The sequence below is a fragment of the Elgaria multicarinata genome, chromosome 6, assembly GCF_023053635.1.
Source record: "Elgaria multicarinata webbii isolate HBS135686 ecotype San Diego chromosome 6, rElgMul1.1.pri, whole genome shotgun sequence".
Classification (NCBI taxonomy): Eukaryota; Metazoa; Chordata; class Lepidosauria; order Squamata; family Anguidae; genus Elgaria; species Elgaria multicarinata.
In genome coordinates, this window is record NC_086176.1 from 93,644,353 (window position 1) to 93,664,282 (window position 19,930).

Here is a 19,930-nt window from a genome sequence, read left to right on the forward strand (position 1 = left end):
TAAATCCCCACTACCATAACTCTCTTTAATAGCAAATTCACGTGGCTGAATGCTGACAAGATTGCAGCAAAAAAGGGGTCACTGGGAAACAAGCAGGCAGTATCAGCATGCTTGGGTGAACCCTGAGGAGAGCAGAAGTAACAACCATTTTAAAAGAAGCAGCAGCAGAAGCAGAAGCAAAAAAAAAAGAAAAAAAAGGGGGGGGGTTGACCAGACAATCCAGAGACATCTGAGCACGCTCATTAGGCTCCAGGGTGTGTGTGAAATGGCCTGCTTGAGCCTCTTAGATTATAGTACCTTGGAGGAGAGGAGGTAAGGCTGGCTGGCACTTAAATAGGGGTGCTAGTGGGCGACGATACACTACAATATTTAGTTGCAGATCCCACTTGTTTAGAAAGATCTGAACCCTACTGAAGCTACTGTAAGTTTTGTCATTGGTTTCAGTCAAGACATAACCATGCTAATCATTTCATCTTTGTGGTATGAAAGAGAGGAAATAATCTGTTTTTCTACACCTACTACATCCCAAGTTCAAAATATGTCACTTGAGAACAAAGTAAAATAATATAACCTAGAACAGAGTTTGTGTTTATTAGATATGTGCCATTTCTTTACTAAAAATTGCATGCCATCTTTCTACTATGTGGTTTTCTAGTCCTAACGTGGCAGTTTATTTAGTCAGCTCTTCCACTGTTGGTGTGTGTATCAACATTTCAAAGCAGCAGCAAATAGAATACAAGAACACTGCAATTATACAAGAACAATACAAGTAAAAAGCAAGCATTGAATGATTTGCCAGCCTGTAAACCAGCCTTCCTCAACCTGGAGCGCTCCAGATGTGTTGGACTGCATCTCCCAGTTGTAGTCCAACACATCTGGAGCACCCCAGGTTGAGGAAGGCTGCTAAACCTAATCTATAAGGCAGGCATGGCAAACAAGTGTTGAAAACCAAAACCAAGCAATGGGTTGGATCCTGCCTGCTGTGGAGGGAAGGTCTCCACCCCTGGAAGGTGCTACTGCTGGATACGAGGGGGTCCACCCTCCACCCTGCCCCACAGCTCACTCCATTCAGCAGGGTCTCCTGACCCTTTGTGTAGGATTTTCAGGGCTGGAAAGGCTGCCGTGGGTATCTGCTGCCATCAGCCTAGTTGCTGAGGCCTAAATCTGGATTCAATTAACCACCAAAAGGCCCAAATATATGGAATGAACCCCTGCTTTAATGGGTGTGAAACTGCATTATATTAAATAACATTGTAACAGATATACTCTGCAACAGAATGCTAAATTCGTCACCTCTGCACTTGCTGTGTTATTGGGCTTCCATGTTGGAGAACACAGTTTGTGTGTAACATTTTGCATGGGCAAGGGCTTGGAAGTCAGATTACTGGGGGCATGAAATGAACATCAGCTTCTAAGAAAAAGAAGTTACAGTTATTACCAACAAGAGGAAGATTAATTGGATTATTTATGGGCTGTGTTTGCTCTTTTGAACATTGCAACTCAAGATGTAGGGATGACCACCAACTTGGACAGTTTGCAAAGGGCTTGCAAATTCATGGAAGATAAGTCCATCAATGGCTATTAGTCCCTATGGTTATATATTGCCTCCAGTATCAAGCGCAGTCTGCCTTTGAACAGCAGTTGACAGGGAACCCAAATGGGAGAATGCTGTTGTGTTCTTGTACAGCACGTGGGCTTCCCAGAGGTATATGGTCGGCCACTATTGGTACAGAATGCTGAACAAGAGGCCTTTCGCCTGATCCAACATGGTTCTAATATCCTTGAGCTATTGTTGATGCTTTAGTACTTACTTTGTTAGGAAATTTCTAATAGTCAAAGGAAGAGCTGCCATCGTTTCGGCATCGTAACATGTCTGGCTGCTATCTGAGAGCTCTTTGGACCAAGCATCTATTTGAGGCTGCAGTTCTAAGCACCTCAAACATACTAAGATTTACTCATGAGTAAGCAGGCATGGGCTTGTAAGACTTCATCTCTTTTGCTCCATTTTAAGGCATGTTGTGGATGGGCTTTCAACTGGTGCCAAAAACAGCATAAAGGAGGCACCAAGCAAATGTCTCTATGGAGGCTATTTCATAGCTGTAGCCGGGGTGCCACTACCGAGAAGGTCTTCTCACTTTACTTAATGGGAACACATCAGGCAGACTGTCTGATGCAACCCTTAATAATCAGAAAGGTATATACTGAAGAAAGCATTCCCCCCCCCAGGAAATCTGGCCCTGAGAGAGCTAATGAGGATAAAATACAGCTGCATCCAAACTTTGATACCTGGGGGCCTTTGAATATTAAATGGATACATCAAAACAGGAAATGTGAGTCATGATTCCTTGGTAATGTGTGAAGCAACACATTCTATATCCAAATTAGTTTGGCAAGAAGCTTAACCAGTTATGCCTTGAATGTCATGTACTACTTCCTTTCAGCTAGAAGTATGTATTCCTTACTTTCATATTTCCAGGTTGTTACCTCCCTTACTAATGAACTTAATCTAACCACTCTTATAGTTACCAGAGTTCACTTTAGTTGCTTTCTTGAATATAGTCACACCACAAGTTATCCTTTAGGAAACCAGGCATCACCATCAGTCAGATTATTAATCAGTTTATTAATCAGTTTATTAAAGTCCTTACAGTTGGCCTATCTTCATTTGGCAATTCTTCTAATGTTTCATGTGAGACTGAATTCCATTTATTTTCTATGCTAATTGCCTTAGACGTCCCCCTGTGCTCAATGGGATGTATCTCCCCCTTTTCAAAGCAGTAGTAGACCCCTTCACCTAAGCAGGCAGGAAAATGGGAACTGTTGCTCTATGAATGTGACCACCATACACTTGTCTGACTTTCAGCATTTTTAAATCTCAACTGCAGTTACATTACCACACTATTTACCTTAATTTATCTGAATGTATGTTTTCTTTGGCTTCCCCCAACACTAACACTTTTCTTGAACATTACAAGTTATGCCAAATATAAAAATATTTGGTTATAGTTTCTCAGCAGTGTGAATGGTGAGATAGAAAGAACTCCATTATTTAATAAAGAAAGGGTGCCCAGACGTTCTGTCAACCCTGTCTGTTCATGTTAATCAGATATATCAACATACCTGGATGGTAATATGGATATATACATATATAGTAAAACAGATGCTCTGGATTAAGTTCAAAAATATCTCTCTCCAATGTTAAAGATTATGTAAGAGATGGAGCTGATGTTGGCTTCACAAAATTGGGCCCTATAAAGCACTTTGCTGAAATACTAAAGGCAATCTTAACAAGCCATGGAATGGGATGGAATGAAAGGTGTACTGGCATAAGAGACAATTAGATTCAAGACGCAGAATTGATCTTGATAATTTCCATATCACTGAGGAACATTTCTGTACAATTATTATTATTATTATTATTATTATTATTATTATTATTATTTCTATTTGTATTCCACCTTTTGCCCAATACTGGGCCTCAAGGAGGCCTTACAAAATTTAAAAACATATACATTTTAAAACCTATGAATAGAAATATAAAAAGGTTAAAAATATATTAAATATATTCCAATATTAAAACATTTAAAATACATTACAATTTTTAAAGTCCTTAGCACAGACTGAGGCTCAGATTATTCGTCAAAGGCCTGCCGGAACTAAAAAGTTTTTGCCTACCTCTGAAAGCACATCAAGGAGGGAGCCAGTCTAGCTTCCCTGGGAAGAGTGTTCCAGAACACTGGAGCAGCCACAAAGAAGGCCCTTTCCTGAGTTCCCACCAGGTGTGCCTGTGATGGTGGTGGGACTGAAAGAAGGGCTTCCCCAGAAGATCCTAAAGCACAGACAGGCTCATAAGGAAGAATATGGTCTTTCAGATAACCTGGACCTAAGCCATAAAGGGCTTTATAGGTCATAAGCAGCACTTTGAATTGTGCCTGGAAACAGACTGGAAGCCAGTGGAGCTGTTTTAACAGGGGAGTTGTGTGCTCCCTGTAACCAGCCCCGGTCAACAATCTAGCTGCAGCTCTTTGAACCAGCTGAAGTGTCTGAACACTCTTTAAAGGCAGCCCCATGTAGAGTGTATTACGGTAATCCAATCGGGATGTAACTAAGACATGTGTCACCATGGCCAGGTCTGACATCTCTAGGAACGGGCGCAACTGGCGCACTAGCTTTAACTGTGCAAATGCATTCCTGGCCACTGCTGAAACCTGGGCATCCAGGCTCAGGACTGAATCCAGAAGTACACCCAAGCTGTGGACCTGTATCTTCAGGGGGAGTGTAACCCCATCCCGCACAAGCTGAATCCCTATTCCCTGATCTGCCTTTCGACTGACCAAGAGCACCTCTGTCCTGTCTGGATTAAGCTTCAATTTGTTCGCCCTCATCCAATCCATTACTGCCGACAGACACCAATTTATTACAATATACATTGAAGTGTAACTTTAATGAGCATTTCTCATTTGAAAAAGAATGAAGCCCTAATAGTAGTTTTGGTCACCCGTTGTATCTTTGCTATTCTTAGTTTAAGAAATTGCCTCCTTTATGTTGGAGGTCAGAGCAAGTGGGGTAGTTGCATAATAAATGTTTTTGGCTGCCAATGAAGTACAGTTGGTTGACTAGTAACCAAGTTGCATTTTAACAGTGCCAGATAACCTCTTAAATAATGAGCTCAAGCCAAGCAAGTTCCTATCAAGAAATTAAAAGGGAGAAGCTGAAATTAATCTAAATTTAGACTTCCACCTCTCCATGCCAATGCATTGGAGATAAAGGACTATTAGTTTTCCATTTCGCAATATCACTTACTGGGTGGATTTGTTTAAAACTGGCCATCAATAGTACACGATGTAGTAACAGTACTGTGCCTTAATGTTTTGGCATATTTTTAAAGTTTCTTTCAAAATGCAAAACCTTTCAAATTTAAGAAATTCAGCCTGTCATCTTGACCTCCTGATCATGATATCTCCTGTCTTGTGAAAGGTATGTTCCACCTCAGCCCAATGGACCTTGTGTTCTGTTTAGGGATTAATCATTGTTATTGGAATTTTATTAACACTATATTGTTACCTGCCCTGAGCCTTGGAGATAAGGTGGTCTATAAGTCAAATAAAAATTGATGCCTTGACTGATTAAAATGTTTGTAAATATTCAAACCATATCACGGCGCAGCTAATGCCAAGATTGGGGAGGCTCATAGGCAACCCTCATCTAATTTTTTACCTTCTATTAAGGAAAACTTACCTAGAAGTAAATATGCAGTTAATTTTCAGGGTTACAATGGACACTGATCCCCTCCCATTCTTGAGGACCAGGAGGGTACAATCAGAACCACTTTCTCAACGCTCCTTACACCAGAAAAAATTGGGAGCCAGAGTTACATTTGCACCTACCCTTGGGAGACAAAAGTAGCTTACCTTTTTTTGGAGAAGATGGAAGAAGCGGTGAGAGAAAACATTGGGGGGTGGGTTTACAAGTGGAAGATGACATCATTGTCTAGTCTGCCCTCCCCCACCCCTGCCACCACTAAAATTACATGAATCAGGCAGGGTGATTGCACTATAAAAACATAGTCTGGCAGCGCCCTAAGTATAACTTTGAGTGCCAAAAAAATAAGATTTTGCAATCTTTGCTCAATCAGAATGTAATTGAGGTTCATAGGAATATGGTGCTTAATGCAATCTTTCAGTGCTAGCCTTTATTCAGATAAGGAATCTTTCTGGGAAGTTGGCGGTACAACAGAAATGTTCATTTGAACTGGAAGATACTTAGATTAAATGAATTTTATCGAACAGCTTAAAACAATAAGCAGATATTGACTTCTGCCAGCTCTTAGACCGATTAACTTCTCCTAATAAGAAAAAATCTAGAGGAACATCTATTAACAGCCTTTCTATGTGAAAGGGTAGATATTTATTGAACTATAAAATTATTCAAAAGCCAGGGCTTGATCTTTAATGTTGCAGCTCATTTCAAACATTCCTTTTAATGAATTCCACGTACAGCAATTTCCTAGAGGTATGAACACCCCAAATCTCCTCTCTAAATATAGGGAAGTTTGTAACAGGTTCAATTGGAGACATCAAAAACATTTTAAATAGACACCACAAGATGCATGAGTAGTTTAAAGGTCAAATTTATTAGGAGATTAAGAGATGTATTATACATGGACTATAAATACAGCACAGCTGACTTTATTCACAGTCAGACGCAGCGACAGCCAATGCCAACCTATTTTGTGGACACCCTTGTTCTTTTGTTCCAAGAAAAGTTTGCGCCATAAGACTTGGATTTAGGTTTTGGAATCCTCCGCTCTTGAACATCATAGCTCCAGCCTAGGAAAAAACATGTCGAGAATTCTAAACAACACACATACAATCAATAATACGGAACAAGTGCAACAAAAACAAATGTAACTTCAAGCTTTTAAGAGCTAACAAAAAAGAAATAACCAACATCTTTGATATATAATATGTAATTACTAGCTTATTCTTTTGTAAAAGGCAGGGAACAATAATCCTTTAAGACAGATACGCCTTAAATGTGACCTACACCTGTTCCCAGGTTTGTCAGATCTCAGGCATTGCATGTTCCAACTTTCGCCGCTCCTGCTGATGGACCAGCACCGACAGTTGACACATGGAAGTCCTGTAATCTTATGCATCTACACCTCTCTATCTGATGTCGGGCCAAGTTTTGAAAATATGCATGGTAGCAGAGCACCACAATGCCACAAGGAAAGCAAGAAGGACAAAGAGGTGAGCTTAGGAGAATTTATTAAGTGGCCTTCAAATCAGAACCAGTTTCTTTGTAGCTCAGGAACATTGCCAGTTCTTCCACAGCTTCAAATAAGAATCAGATGGAATCAGAATGCACTAATCTCTCAGAGGGGTTTTTCTCCCTCTGTAAACCATGTTCCAATTGCATCCCTCTCTCATTTTCAGCAACTGGAGTGGCATGATGATGATGATGATGTAGTGGTGGAAACGCTGACCATAGAAGAGAAAGGGGAGTCTCTGACTGACAGATGGGATTAATGAAGTATAAAAGATCTCAATTAAGAGACTATTCAACCACTCGGTAAAAGTGCAATGAGGACAATCTCTGTCTGTGATTGGGTTCTGAGGGCTGCCAGGAGGTAGGAAAGAATATGAGGGACTGACCCTCTTTCATTCTACATGTAAGACAAGATCTAAAGAATTACACAACTATTCCCGTGCGTTCAAGTGGCTTTTGGACTTGTGCTTCTGGAACAACAGTAACCCTCCATCCTATGGCAAAAACATTTGAGATGGAGAGAGAGAAGCAATTTGTAATGACTCATGGAGGTTGGTTTTCTGTATAAAAGTAAAAAATTCTCCTGGTGGACACCTTAAGTAGTGTGTTTTTTAAGCCCAGTGATATTATTCTACAAAAGACATAGCAAATCAGTCTTGACCAAGCTTGTAACCTGGATTGAATATAATATTCTGTTGTTTAAAATAAATAAATAGGAGAACATCCTGGCAGTCATCTACACAGACTATTAGAAGGATTAATGCTTGTTTATGGTTGTTGTTGTTGTTTTTAAAGAAGCATTCCAAAGTTACAGAGTAAGCAAAAAACAAAACCCACATGCAGAAGTATTCTTTAGATCAGCCTCCCCCTTGGTTTCTCTATGTTTTGGACTGCCATTCCCATCAGTCCTAACCAGGATGGCCAATGGTTAGGGAAGATGGGAATTGCAAAATGTCTGGAATGACTTGGGTTGGAGACGGCGGCTCTACAGACACGTTCTGTAATCCGAAATGAAGATTTCTATCCCCCTAACAGTGAAAACATTTTCATCCATTTAAGTGACCCTCTTTTCTATCCACCACAAAGCAACCCCAAGCAAACCACATAAGTCTACCATAGGCAAGAGAGCCAGGTAAGCATCCTATACCACAGGAAGGCCACGATAAAACTCAAACTTCTAGTACTTTATCCGCTTAGCAGATCTCTTCCTCTCAGACTGTTTTCACATGTCTCATTTTCTCTGAATCAGACTGACAAAGAGTGGAGGTATAACAATTTCACATGGGACAAACCACTCTCCCTTCATAAATCCAGAATGTCTTTGATACTGGGCCTGGAAAATGGCTATATATATATTTCCGATGCTCACACCATATCACAGGAGGAATCGTTCCTCCACCCGCCCGCCCAATATATGCCAGTGTGGCATAGATCAACCCACTCTTATGCCTTAGACTGGTTAGGGGCTGTCATGCCACCAGCTCAGGTGAGACCTACTGCTGCCAAATGGCCATGTATGAGCTTCCACCTGCCCTTAGGAGCCCGTGAGACTAAGCAAGGATGAGCAGAAATGCTTTGCATATATACCAAAGAGTCAGGTCTCAGGAGCAACTTCCAGGATAAGAGGACAGTTTGTAAAAAGTATAAGGTATTTAAAATACTTTCAGCATAATTCATTAGAGGAAATAGTTTAGGAAAAATTATTCTAAAGTAAAAATATTCTAAGCAGGAAGATATTTGACAAGGCCTAAGTTCTATGAACTAGCCTTCAGCCCCCTATTTATTTATTTTATTTTATTTATTACATTTTTATACCGCCCAATAGCCGAAGCTCTCTGGGCGGTTCACAAAAATTAAAATTAATCCCTAGGGACAACTTCAACTTTTGACTCTAGGGTTCGTGAATGAAAATTAGTTTAATGGATCCATGTTTTTTGAGTGTCATAAACTAGCTCATAATTTGGCATCACTGGATCTGCCTGGCAATCTGAGCGCTCAGGAGGCCTAGTCATGGAATTAGTGAGACTTATAGGCCAAGATAAAGGTGCTCTGGTACAGGCTTATGGGGAAACATGCATTTCACCCACATTACCCTCGGCTTTAGGCCAACACTCGTAGTTCCCTACTTCAGTGAGTACTAAGTTTCTTGTCAAATATTTTCAAGAAATGAGATAAAGAAAAGGGTAGAGGGTTTTTTTTAAGCCAGCACTTAAAGTGCTGGAAATGCTTACAAGAACTCCTCCTCAAAAATCCTGACTGTAAAGAAGAGTGACACATTTAAAATGTGTTTAATTCAGATAGGAAGATTGCTAGTTAAACACTTTTAATCCAGTATCAACGGAGCCTGACCCCAAAAATCCACTTGATGCAACAGGAGTATAGCATCGAAGAATCAAAGAACGCTAAACGATAGTTATCACAACTGCTTATTGCACTTAAGTGCTTGCGGAGGTGTTGAGAAGTGATTCCTTGTTGCTAAACGTATTTTCCCCAAAGTAATCTCCACTGGAGTTCAACGGAATTTGCTTCTAAGTAAACATGTTCAGTGTCATGGTACCAACTTCCCAAAGGGCAAAACAATAAGGCTCATTGCATGTGAATTAGTGCCCTGTTGACTTCAAACCACGATGAGCAACTGTGGTTCACTCACTAGGTTCGAGCCAAGCATTTTAAAAAGATTACTCCAGCCTTCCCCCTCCTGGTGCCCTGCAGATGTGTTTGTACTACAACTACAGCCAGCATTAACCACTAGCCATGCTGGCTGGGAATGGTAAGCCAACACATCTGGAGGACACCAGGCTAGGGAAGGCTAGCTTATTCTATGAATCAGTATGCAAACGTGCACTTCAATGGGCTCCCCCCCCCCCGGCCCTGGCAAAAAAAAAAAAAAAAATCTTACAGAGCAGATATTCCCTGATATCCCCCTCTACAATTCCTAAATGCTTCCTGTAGCAGCCAGGGCTAGAAAAGGTAACTTTACAATATATATTTGCTTCTACCAAATGTCTATATTGGCAAAGTTGCACAACAATGTGACACACTTTCTTGGTCAGTCATGGATAGGTCCATTTACTGAAGAAGAAGTGGTCTGGAAAAACAAAACCCACATAACAAGGCAGCGCCCTGAGCCAGGCATTGGAATTCCAGGCTAGATTATTCATTATAGAAAAACTTGCCTGGCGTGCTGTACAAGGTACAAAACACTCAGTGGGGTAGGGGAACAAGACAAATGGAGAATATCAGACAGAAAAGGAACATTTTGAGTGGGGAAAAAACCTGATGGGCAGCTTTCATTGTTAGCCAAATCAAGAGGTAAGGTCCCACTTCAGGGAGTAGGAGAGATTGTTGTCTGAATCCTCCAATTTCGGACCATGCAGGCACATGGCTGCTGAGTGGGTAGCAGCTCCTGGCATGGGCCATTGAGATCACTACCCTCTCAACAGCTGCAAACCTGCAGTGCTCAAACAGCAGCCCATGCCTCTGCCACTGCTATGTGAGGCCTTTGGATAAGTGGACTGGACAGCCCCCTCCTCCCCTCCCCATTCTTATTCGGTGGCAGAAGCTGGTAGTCTGTCAGCAATTGCTGCATAAGTTGCTGCAGCACGTACCATTCTTTTCAGCAAAGGCAATAGCGGCTTCTTTCGAAGAAAAGGGTAGAAGCATATTGGACAGAGGATCCGCCCTGTAAGAAATTAGGAGGAACTCAGTTACTTGTCATGGCAGATTGTGGGACAGTGTACAGCATAAACAATACAACACAAAAAAACAAGACAGCAGCAGGTAAAGCTTTAAAGCAGATTAAAACTTCTGCAATTAAATCTGTAAAATCTATTTAAATGCCTGACGAAACAAAAGTATGGAACCTAAATGATAGCAGTGTTGGCACCAGACTAAGAAAGCCCTTTTCCATTGTGGATTATCTTGGTACCTCTGATGGAAGAGATACACAGAAAAGAATCTCACCAGAGGATCTTCAAGAATGGTCAAGTTGCTATGGGAGTAAATGCTTCTTCAGGTATTTAGATCTCAAGACATTTAGAGCTTTAAAGATGAGAACCAGCACCTTGAATTGAACCAGGAAGTGAACAGGCAGCTAATGACGCTCTTCTAAAATTGGAGTGACAAGGATGAATAGTTCAAAATTCGGGCAGCCATATTCTATACTAATTGATGCTTTGGAACTCTCTTCAAGTATAATGCATTCCACATATAACACATTGGAGTAATCCAACTGGGAGGTTACCAAAGCATCAATCACCACGGCCAGACTCTCTCTGACAAGAAGTGGCAGCAGCTGGTGAGCCAGCTGTCGGTGGTAAAGAACTCTTGATGCCACGGGTCTCTAGTCATAGGGCTGGATGGATCTTCTTCCCAGGGAGAATACAACCCTGTCCATCTCTCCAGAAACAAGCATCTTGTCAGGATTCAACTTCAGTTTGTCAGCCATCATCTAGCCCATTATTGAATCCAGGTTCAACAGTTCCACAACCTCACCTGACTCAGATGACAAGGGGAAATAGAGTTCAGTGTCCAAATCCCCAGATGACCTCACCCAGCAGCTTCATATAGATGTTAAAAAGCTTGGGGAAGAGAATGGGACCTTGTAGGACTCCATAGCATAAGTGCCAAGAGGACAAGGAGAAATTCCACAGAATTTTCAAAACACAAAACTGGCTGATACAAAGTCAAGTATGTTCTAAGATAACTCTTTTACAACCCAAACAATTCATCACACCGTCTGTTCAAGTATTTCTTCTTGAGGCATGACTTAAGTTTCCTGCATCCATCATCAAGTTCTACCGTTCCCAATCAGCTTAGCGTGAGAATGCAATGTATAGTGTCAGAAAAATAAAAGCGGACAACAATGGAAGATCATCTACTTTTTTCCTACTTGCATTCTGATTTTATATTTTAAAAGAGAAGGACGAACCACAAAGGGGCCAAGAATTCTTAGCCTTCCACTTTCTGAGTGAGTCAAACATGCAGCCCACAGCCCAGCCCAAAATGCTAAACATGTGCAGTACTTACTTTTTCTGAATGCCTCTTTCATGAATAACACTACCACAATCACTAAAATAGAACACTCAATGCCACCAAGGGAAGCATAATGAATTCTCAGAATTTATGAGAATACATACCTCCATTATGGTGCCTCTGAAATTATATAAAAACTCAACTCAAGGTCACAATAGGGAAACAAGACTCTTTTGCTAAAGATACTGGACACTGCTACAATGTTAATTTGATGTGCAGTTTAAAAAGATCTTGCAAAATCTTTAGTATCTTCTTTAGAGAGATACTGAAGTAACTTTAGAAAGCAAGGAGATAAATGATATGCAAAGATGTGAACTGGATAGTTCATTTTATTATGCCTTTAACATACAATTTAACAAGTGACCATAACATTATGGAGATGCTGCCACATGCTACTGTATTACAAACATAATGCCAACTTTAATTTTGGAGGTCACTCAGTAATGAATTAGGTGGAGAAGGAAATCGAAGGTATTTTCCAGCCTCTTGTAGCCTGCCTTGGGCGACAGCAATCTAAATATGTTACTAAACATATTTAGGACAGCAGAATGAACATTGACTCTACCAGCTTAGTTCTTTATATATTGTTGTGGTCAGTACAAAACACATTTATTATAACTGTTGTTAAAATCTATGTTTAATGAATTACTGAGATCCCGTCTCAAATGTGCAGTGAAAATCTGATTTCAGAATGAATCTGCCATCATCATCATAACTAGCATTTATATAACACTTCGTACGTGTTCAAAGAACTGCACATACATTTAGTAATCCTTTCAACCATGCTGCAAGGTGGCTTAGCATTATTATTCCCATACTGCAGAATGGTGACTGAGGCCAAGAGCTAGTGACTTACTTATATACAGAAGCCTGAAGTATTTTCTGCCTGCTTTACTTGAAAGGCTCCAAATTCTTTGCCTAATCTAAATCAACAAGGAATCAAAAGAAAGTGCATGAGGCATAGACAGTGTGTGTGTGTGTGTGTGTGTGTGTGTGTGTTAAGAGATGTGGAGAGTGGAGCCTTGGAATTAGAATTCTAACATCTCCCAAGGTCACCTTATCACTCAAACCGCCCGGTCCTAGGCAGTCAAGCTCCTCTGAGACTTTTAAACAGCTATGCTAATGGAAGCCAGAAGGACCATGCCATCAGTCTACCAAGCACCACTGCAATATCAGACTAAATGAGCCAATGGCATCTACAGAGGCTGGGGAGACAGACAGGAAACACTCTGGAATGGATTGCTAGATTAAACATGTCAGAGAATGAAGTTCACCAATCTGTGCACTATGAACATACTAGTTATTTTATACTTACGTAGATGCCCAACCCATCAGTGGATTTTCCCAGCGCTCCCTTGTGTCAAATTCCATCTTCCATATTTTGGTGTTGTTGACACCTGCTTGCATGGCATTACGGCCTGGAACAAAAATGTGAACTTTTCTGGTTTTAACATGCTCCTCTGGTACACCGGTTAAAGGTGTAATGTCCTACAAAAAAAGAAATGACAGACTGATATGACCTCTTTAAGATGCACATGCAACTGTACTCTTGTGGCAAGAGGTCACTTTCACTGAAAGAAATAAAATGCATAATCCAGAAGATGTTCTAATCTCCATGAACCACAGACAGAAACTTCTAAAATGAATCTGTAGGAAAACACCCCCTTGAGTCTTATATGAATCTCAATATTCATTTAACAGAAACAGACCTCACTATTGCAAAGATGGGTTTGAATGGGCTATTGCAAACATTTCTCCTGTGGTCCTCAATCTTAAACAATTGTTTCTGAACAACTATTTAGACTATGTTGAACAACCATTAGCCAGGTTCAGACAACACGCTAAACCATGCTGCTTAACCACAAAATGGTTAATGGAATGCATTGCCCTTAATGCATTCCATTAACCATTTTGTGGTTAAGCAGCATGGTTTAGCGTGTTGTCTGAACCAGGCCAATGACACAGAGCTATTACTCTGAAGAAGTAAATGACATAATTTCAACCTGGCATCAGGTGTTCTGAATTACTATTTGGAATAACTTGAAAGCCTTTCAAGCAATGTTTCAGTTTGGTTGCTATTCCAAGATTTCTGAAGACTTTGGCGGGGAGCCTTAAAAGCAAACCCATTTCCAAATTGTAGCACAATCCGGATGAAATCTAAAAGACTTTTGCAAGTACATTCAAGTTCTTCCACATATACATCAGGACTCTCTTCTTCCTCCTGCAGCTTCCTGTGCAGCTCAGAGGCTGCTCCAAGAGGTCTCCAACTTTCAGAAGTGGTTTTTGGGATAGAGAGTGGGAACCCTCAACCCTGCAATGTATACGGAAGCCTTCAGGTTCCTGGTCATTATTTGAAGAGGCTCACCCTGTTGTTGCTACAAAACAGCATGGCAGGAAAGAAGGTGCCTCCCACATTGAGGACAAGATTTGCTTTACAAAGAACAAATTTGTACAGTCACCCAATATTATTGTTCATTTTACAACAGAGAAACATAATGGGTAACTGAAAAGCCACCATCCTGGCAACATGCTGCAGGCAATGGTGCTGTCTGTGTGAATTCTGTGCAAGCTGAGAAGGGAAAGACAGGGAGAGGATTGAATTAGATTGGTAGAATGGTGATTTATTTATTTTATTTATTACATTTTTATACTGCCCAATAGTCAAGGCTCTCTGGGAGGTTTACAATTAAAACCATAACATAACACAAGTCAAAATAACAAAAACAACCCCCCCACACACCATATAAAACCAAAATATAGTCCAGCCTGTCAGAAAAAGATATTTTTAGGAGCCATTTAAAGGATACGGGAACATGGCCTTTCGCTGTTGGATTCAAGTGATGGGTTAAATCAAACCAACAGGGAAGTGTTTCTTCTGTCTATTGTATTATCTGCTCCCTACGCTGTCCCATTTTCTCATGTCCATTATCCAATTGTATATGTGATCTTCTGAACAGAGAGTTGCGTCTTTACATTTGTATAATACTATTATATCCACCTCAAGCCCTTGGGATTGGGCAGACTACAAAAGCAAACTTTACGGAAAGCCTCAACAATTCTCTACACTTTGCACTGCAATCCTAGTTTTCTTGACATCTGTTGACGAAGTGTGGATCATCAAATACTTCCGCCAGAAGCTACCACATTCAGCTAGCAGAAGTAACTGCCGCCTACTTAGATTTTTGCATGTACAACGCCAACGGGAGAGGCTTGGACTCTCTTCCGATGCCTCTCTCCAGGAACAAAGGCTGATCTGGTGCAGGTCCAACTGCAGGCAGACAGAACTAATCCAAACCAGTGATGACATGACTTAAGTTTGAGGAGGCAAACAAGTTTAAATAGCACACTGGGATTTTTAAAATAAGCCTCAAGCTACCTTTTGAGTCGCTTCTGTCACAGAGTTTAAATACTCTCACCAGACCATCCTTAAAAAAAGAAAGAGGGAGGCATGTCTTCCACTCCCCCCTCCTCTTTTTGTTTCACTTTATAAAATAAACTCAGAGATCAGTCACAACTGCCAAGTGTGAAATGTTTGTCTTGCATTTAGAACTAGGGGGGCGGGGAGCCACAGGAAATTACAACAATGCATAAAAGCGGAGCTCAGACTACCTAAAGCAAACTGTCAAAATATTTTAACAATTTAATCATAAATGTTTTCTTTGAGTCCAAGTAGTGTTTATGTTGAATTCCAGTCTAGTCAAAATATGAAGACACACCAATTATTAGTCAAAATGTTGCAACAGACAAAACTAAATTCTCTTCTGACAGATTGGCATTTGATTCTAAAAAAAGAAATATCTGAAAGGTTGTTTGATTGTGTAAAGCACGACAATTGGTTGCTCAATGTGTTTCACTTGCTGTAAAAAAAATAAAAATAAGGCGAGGCTCAGTGAATTGTCCCAGCTTGTCTGTTTATAGAAAATCAACTGGCAATATATCCGCTTTCACACAAACATATCCTTGGGCTTAAGACACATAAAGCGGGGGGTGGGGGTGGGACACACTTTGTATAATCATCAACAACAAAATTCAGTTCTCATTATCCTCCAAAAAGTATGACACAAAAATCTACTAACACTCAGAAAAATAAATCTTGTATTTAAGGTGTATTACATATTTCAAGACAAGACAATCGAATCTAAGAGAGAATGCATGAAAAAAAATCATGGTTTCTTATTTTATTCCTACTTAAAACAAATCAACGTTTCAATACTCTACCGTTGCCCACTAATCACAATGTTGCTCATCTCCCATGCTGCTTCAGGTGCCTTGCATAAAAGGCACCAATCAGCACTGGATGATAGTTGAATGAACTCATGACATCAGCACCCAGACTATTTCCCAGTGCAGAGCACATATGACACATACCCTATTTCTTCGATTCTAAGACACACTTTTTTCTCCATATAAACATCTCTAAAAATGGGGCGCGTCTAAACGGGTGTGTTTATTATTTCTTAGAATCAAAGCTTTTCATCTGTTGGTGGTACTGAAATTAGTGTACGTCTTACAATCGATGGCGTCTTACAATCGAAGAAATATGGTATCACATTTGCCCTATGAGGAGCTACAGCTCCATGGGAAGAGCACATGCAGAATCATAGTCAGGTTGTGGGTGGTATTTCCTCTTTTTCTCTTTTCCACCCCAAACAATTACCTCTTCCTTTTCTAATACATCAGCCTACTTTCACTCCAGAATCCAATATAAACTTCTCCTGTTGACCTTCAAAGCTTTTCACGGTCTAGCTCCTGCCTATCTCTCCTCTCTCATCTCACACTATTGCCCCGCTCGTGCTCTTCGCTCCTCTGATGCCATGCTTCTCGCCTGCCCAAGGACCTCCACTTCCCTTACTCGGCTTCGTCCTTTTTCTTCTGCTGCCCCTCATGCCTGGAACGCTCTTCCAGAACACTTGAGAACTACCAACTCAATCACAGCTTTTAAAACTCAGCTAAAAACTTTTCTTTTCCCTATAGCTTTTAAACGTTGAGTTTGTTCTGACTCTATACTGTTAGCTTCACCCTACCCGGTGCCTGTTTGCATTCTCTTTCCCTCCTTATTGTTTACTACGACTTTATTAGATTGTAAGCCTATGCGGCAGGGTCCTGCTATTTACTGTGTGGTCTGTGCAGCACCATGTACATCGATGGTGCTATATAAATAAATAAATAAATAAATAATAATAATAATAATAATAATAATAATAATAATAATAATAATAATAATAATACCTACTTTGGGGGCTCACCTGTTAGGCAAAACAGTGTGGTCATTGCCTTCAGCAGCGTATATTGTGAGCTTACATCTTGTTGGCAGGAGGGGCTGCCTTATTGCAACTTGCATACTATGTACGTTGTGTCCTCGGGAAGGGTTGTTTAGCTAGTTCACAGTTACCTATTTGCATGGGCTGGGGGGCAGGGGAAAGACGTTTTGTGGCCATGCCTGTGTTTTGTACACCTTCTTTTCTGGGGAAGGGTGGGGTTATAGTGCTTGAAGGGAATTATTGCTAATGTTCGGGCATCATACCTCAAATTGCAATCTGGCTGCTTATCCCGCCCCCATCCCAAGCTTACCTGTGCAAGAAATCTCGTCCTTGCAGCTTTAACTGCAAGAGAGGAACTGAGGCTCTTGATTGGTGACTTGTGTTTGGAATCCTGGTGTCAAGTGCTTTTAAGAACTTTGAAAGCATGTGTTCTCTGACCATCTATTTTTACTTTCCTTGGACTTTGTTAGATGCTTGTTGTTTGCATGAAGTGTATGGCATGTGTGTAGACCTAATCAGGCTGGGATTAGTATATCTCAGGAACTGATGAACTCAACAAGTTTGTTCATTATCTGAGGCCCTGCTTTGGGTTGCACCGCCACCAAAATACAGTCAGTTGGTCCCCAAGACAGGTTCTTTTTAGCTGAAGTGCTGAAATTCTGGACCAGCTTTCTATAGGAGGTCTGGTCCAGCCCTTTGCTACTTGCTTTTAGAAAATGGTGGAAAATGGTTAATTTCAGCAATTGTTTTATGCCGCTTATCAGTATTGCTGGTATTAAGGATTTGTTGCTGTGGTTTTTATCATCGTGTATTGTTTTAATTTGATAGTGAACTGCCTTGAACATTTGTTAGAAAACAGGCTATAAATCCTGAAAAATAAAGTAAAATATTGCTAGTTGGAGCTTATACTCTGCTGCTGGTGTGCCATGATTGGCTGCAGAATTAGTCCTTTTTTTTTTTTTTTTTTCAGAGGAGATGTTTTTTTTTAATAATAATTTTTATTCATTTTCAACACTATATAAACATAGATAAACATTTCCAAAATATAACTGAAACAAACACAATAAGAAAAAAAATACATCAAATATCTGCTGCATACATATTGAATAATTGTTGAGTACAAATATCAAAAACTATTACATATGCCTTATCACACTACAACATCTTCATTCTTAACATAAAAGTGCACCCCCCACCTCGGGATCATTCTTGAGTCCAAAATCTAATCATTTCTTCTGCTGGTGGTTTCCCACTTCCCTTAGTAAACACGAACACTAGGAACTGTTTCCAGATTCCTTCGAACTCATTTATTTTAGTTACGCCTTTTCTCCACTTAATATTGCATGTCAGTTTATCATTAATGGCTATGTCCCATACTACTTTATACCATTCCTCAATAGAATATTCCCCTTGGATCTTCCAGTTCCTAGCTATCATCAATCGTGCTGCAACCAACAAACTCGATATCAGCTCTATAGTTCCTTTTCCACACTTTATATCTTCAAATAGTGACAGCAATGCTATTTTTGGTGTTTGTTCTATTTTCATTCCCACTATTTCTTCAATTTCTGAGAACACCATCTTCCATAATCTTTGTACATATTTGCATTGCCACCACATATGTAAATACGTTCCTTTTTCCCCACATCCTCTCCAACAATTTGCTGAATGTTGATCACTTATCTTATTCAATCTAACCGGGGTTAGGTACCACCTCCATAAAATTTTAAAATAATTCTCCTTTATTCTTACTGATAAACTTCTCAACACTCTTTGTTTCCATAGTCCCTCCCAGCTCTGTCGCCCTATTTGTATCTTCAAATCTGATTCCCAAATCATTTTCTCTGTATTCTCTCTAAACTCCTTCTCTAACAATATTTTATATATTTCACTCATTAATCCTTTTGAAACTATACTACCTCCTTTTCCTTTCTCCTTACTTACTACTAATTCTTCAAACCTCGTCATCTTTCTGCACATTCTATTATCTTTAATCCACTTTTTATTCCATTGTTCTAATTGACCATATTCTAGCCAAGATAGCTTCTTCTCCTTTAACAAATTTTCCATATCTTCTCTTGTTTTAATATCTCTTACCCAATCCTTTAATTTTATTTTATTTTTCTCTTTTAATATTTTACATAATCTGCCCTTTAGATCCTCTGGGAAATTCTTTAACATTATTATCGGTGCTAAGGGAGAGTTGCTCGGAAGCAGCTTCCCTTTAAATTTACTCCAAATTTCCCATTGAGTCCTCAGGAGTGGATTATCTATACTTCCAACCCACTTTCTTCCTCCATCTTTAAAAAAAACATTCTCCAGATTCATCTCTACCTTACTTATGATTTTTTCTTCCATCCAATATAAATCTCCTACTCCCATAATTGCTTCTACAACATGTCTTAATCTATTTGCTACGTAGTATAATTTTATGTTTGGGAGACCCATTCCCCCCTTTTTTTGGCTTAGGTACCAATTATTTTTATTCACTCTTGCTCTCTTTTCTCCATTACAATATTTATTAATAATATTTTGCCAACTTTTTATCTCGGTTTCTGATATTTTTATAGGTAGCATCCTAAATACAAAATTAATTTTAGCTAATATCTTCATTTTTATCAAAGCTATTCTCCCAAACCAAGATAAATTTAATCTTTTATATTTCTCCAATTTCTCTAGTACCTCCTTCTTTAACCTCGTTAAATTTTCCCTTTCTAAATTCTCTAGATTTTTTGTAATTTTAATTCCCAAATATTTAATCTCATTCTTAACTTTCAATTCCATTCCCTTAAATTCCCAATCCTTTTCTTCCTTCTTAGTATAGTTAAACAACATCATCTCTGATTTAGACCAATTTATTTTTA

The 19,930-nt window shown here is 39.8% G+C and overlaps 1 protein-coding gene across 1 annotated transcript in view; it reads right to left on the reverse strand.

Moving 5' to 3' along the window:
- Positions 1-6,114: 6,114 nt before the first annotated feature.
- Positions 6,115-19,930, reverse strand: part of NDUFS4 (NADH:ubiquinone oxidoreductase subunit S4) — a 58,057-nt gene continuing 44,241 nt past the window's right edge. Inside the window, exons 3-5 of the mRNA XM_063128078.1 lie at positions 13,121-13,293; positions 10,380-10,453; positions 6,115-6,329 (exon numbers count right to left, since the gene is read on the reverse strand). Of these exons, the coding sequence (XP_062984148.1) occupies positions 6,226-6,329; positions 10,380-10,453; positions 13,121-13,293 (351 nt within the window). The 3' untranslated portion in view covers positions 6,115-6,225. The remainder of the gene's footprint in view (positions 6,330-10,379; positions 10,454-13,120; positions 13,294-19,930) is intronic.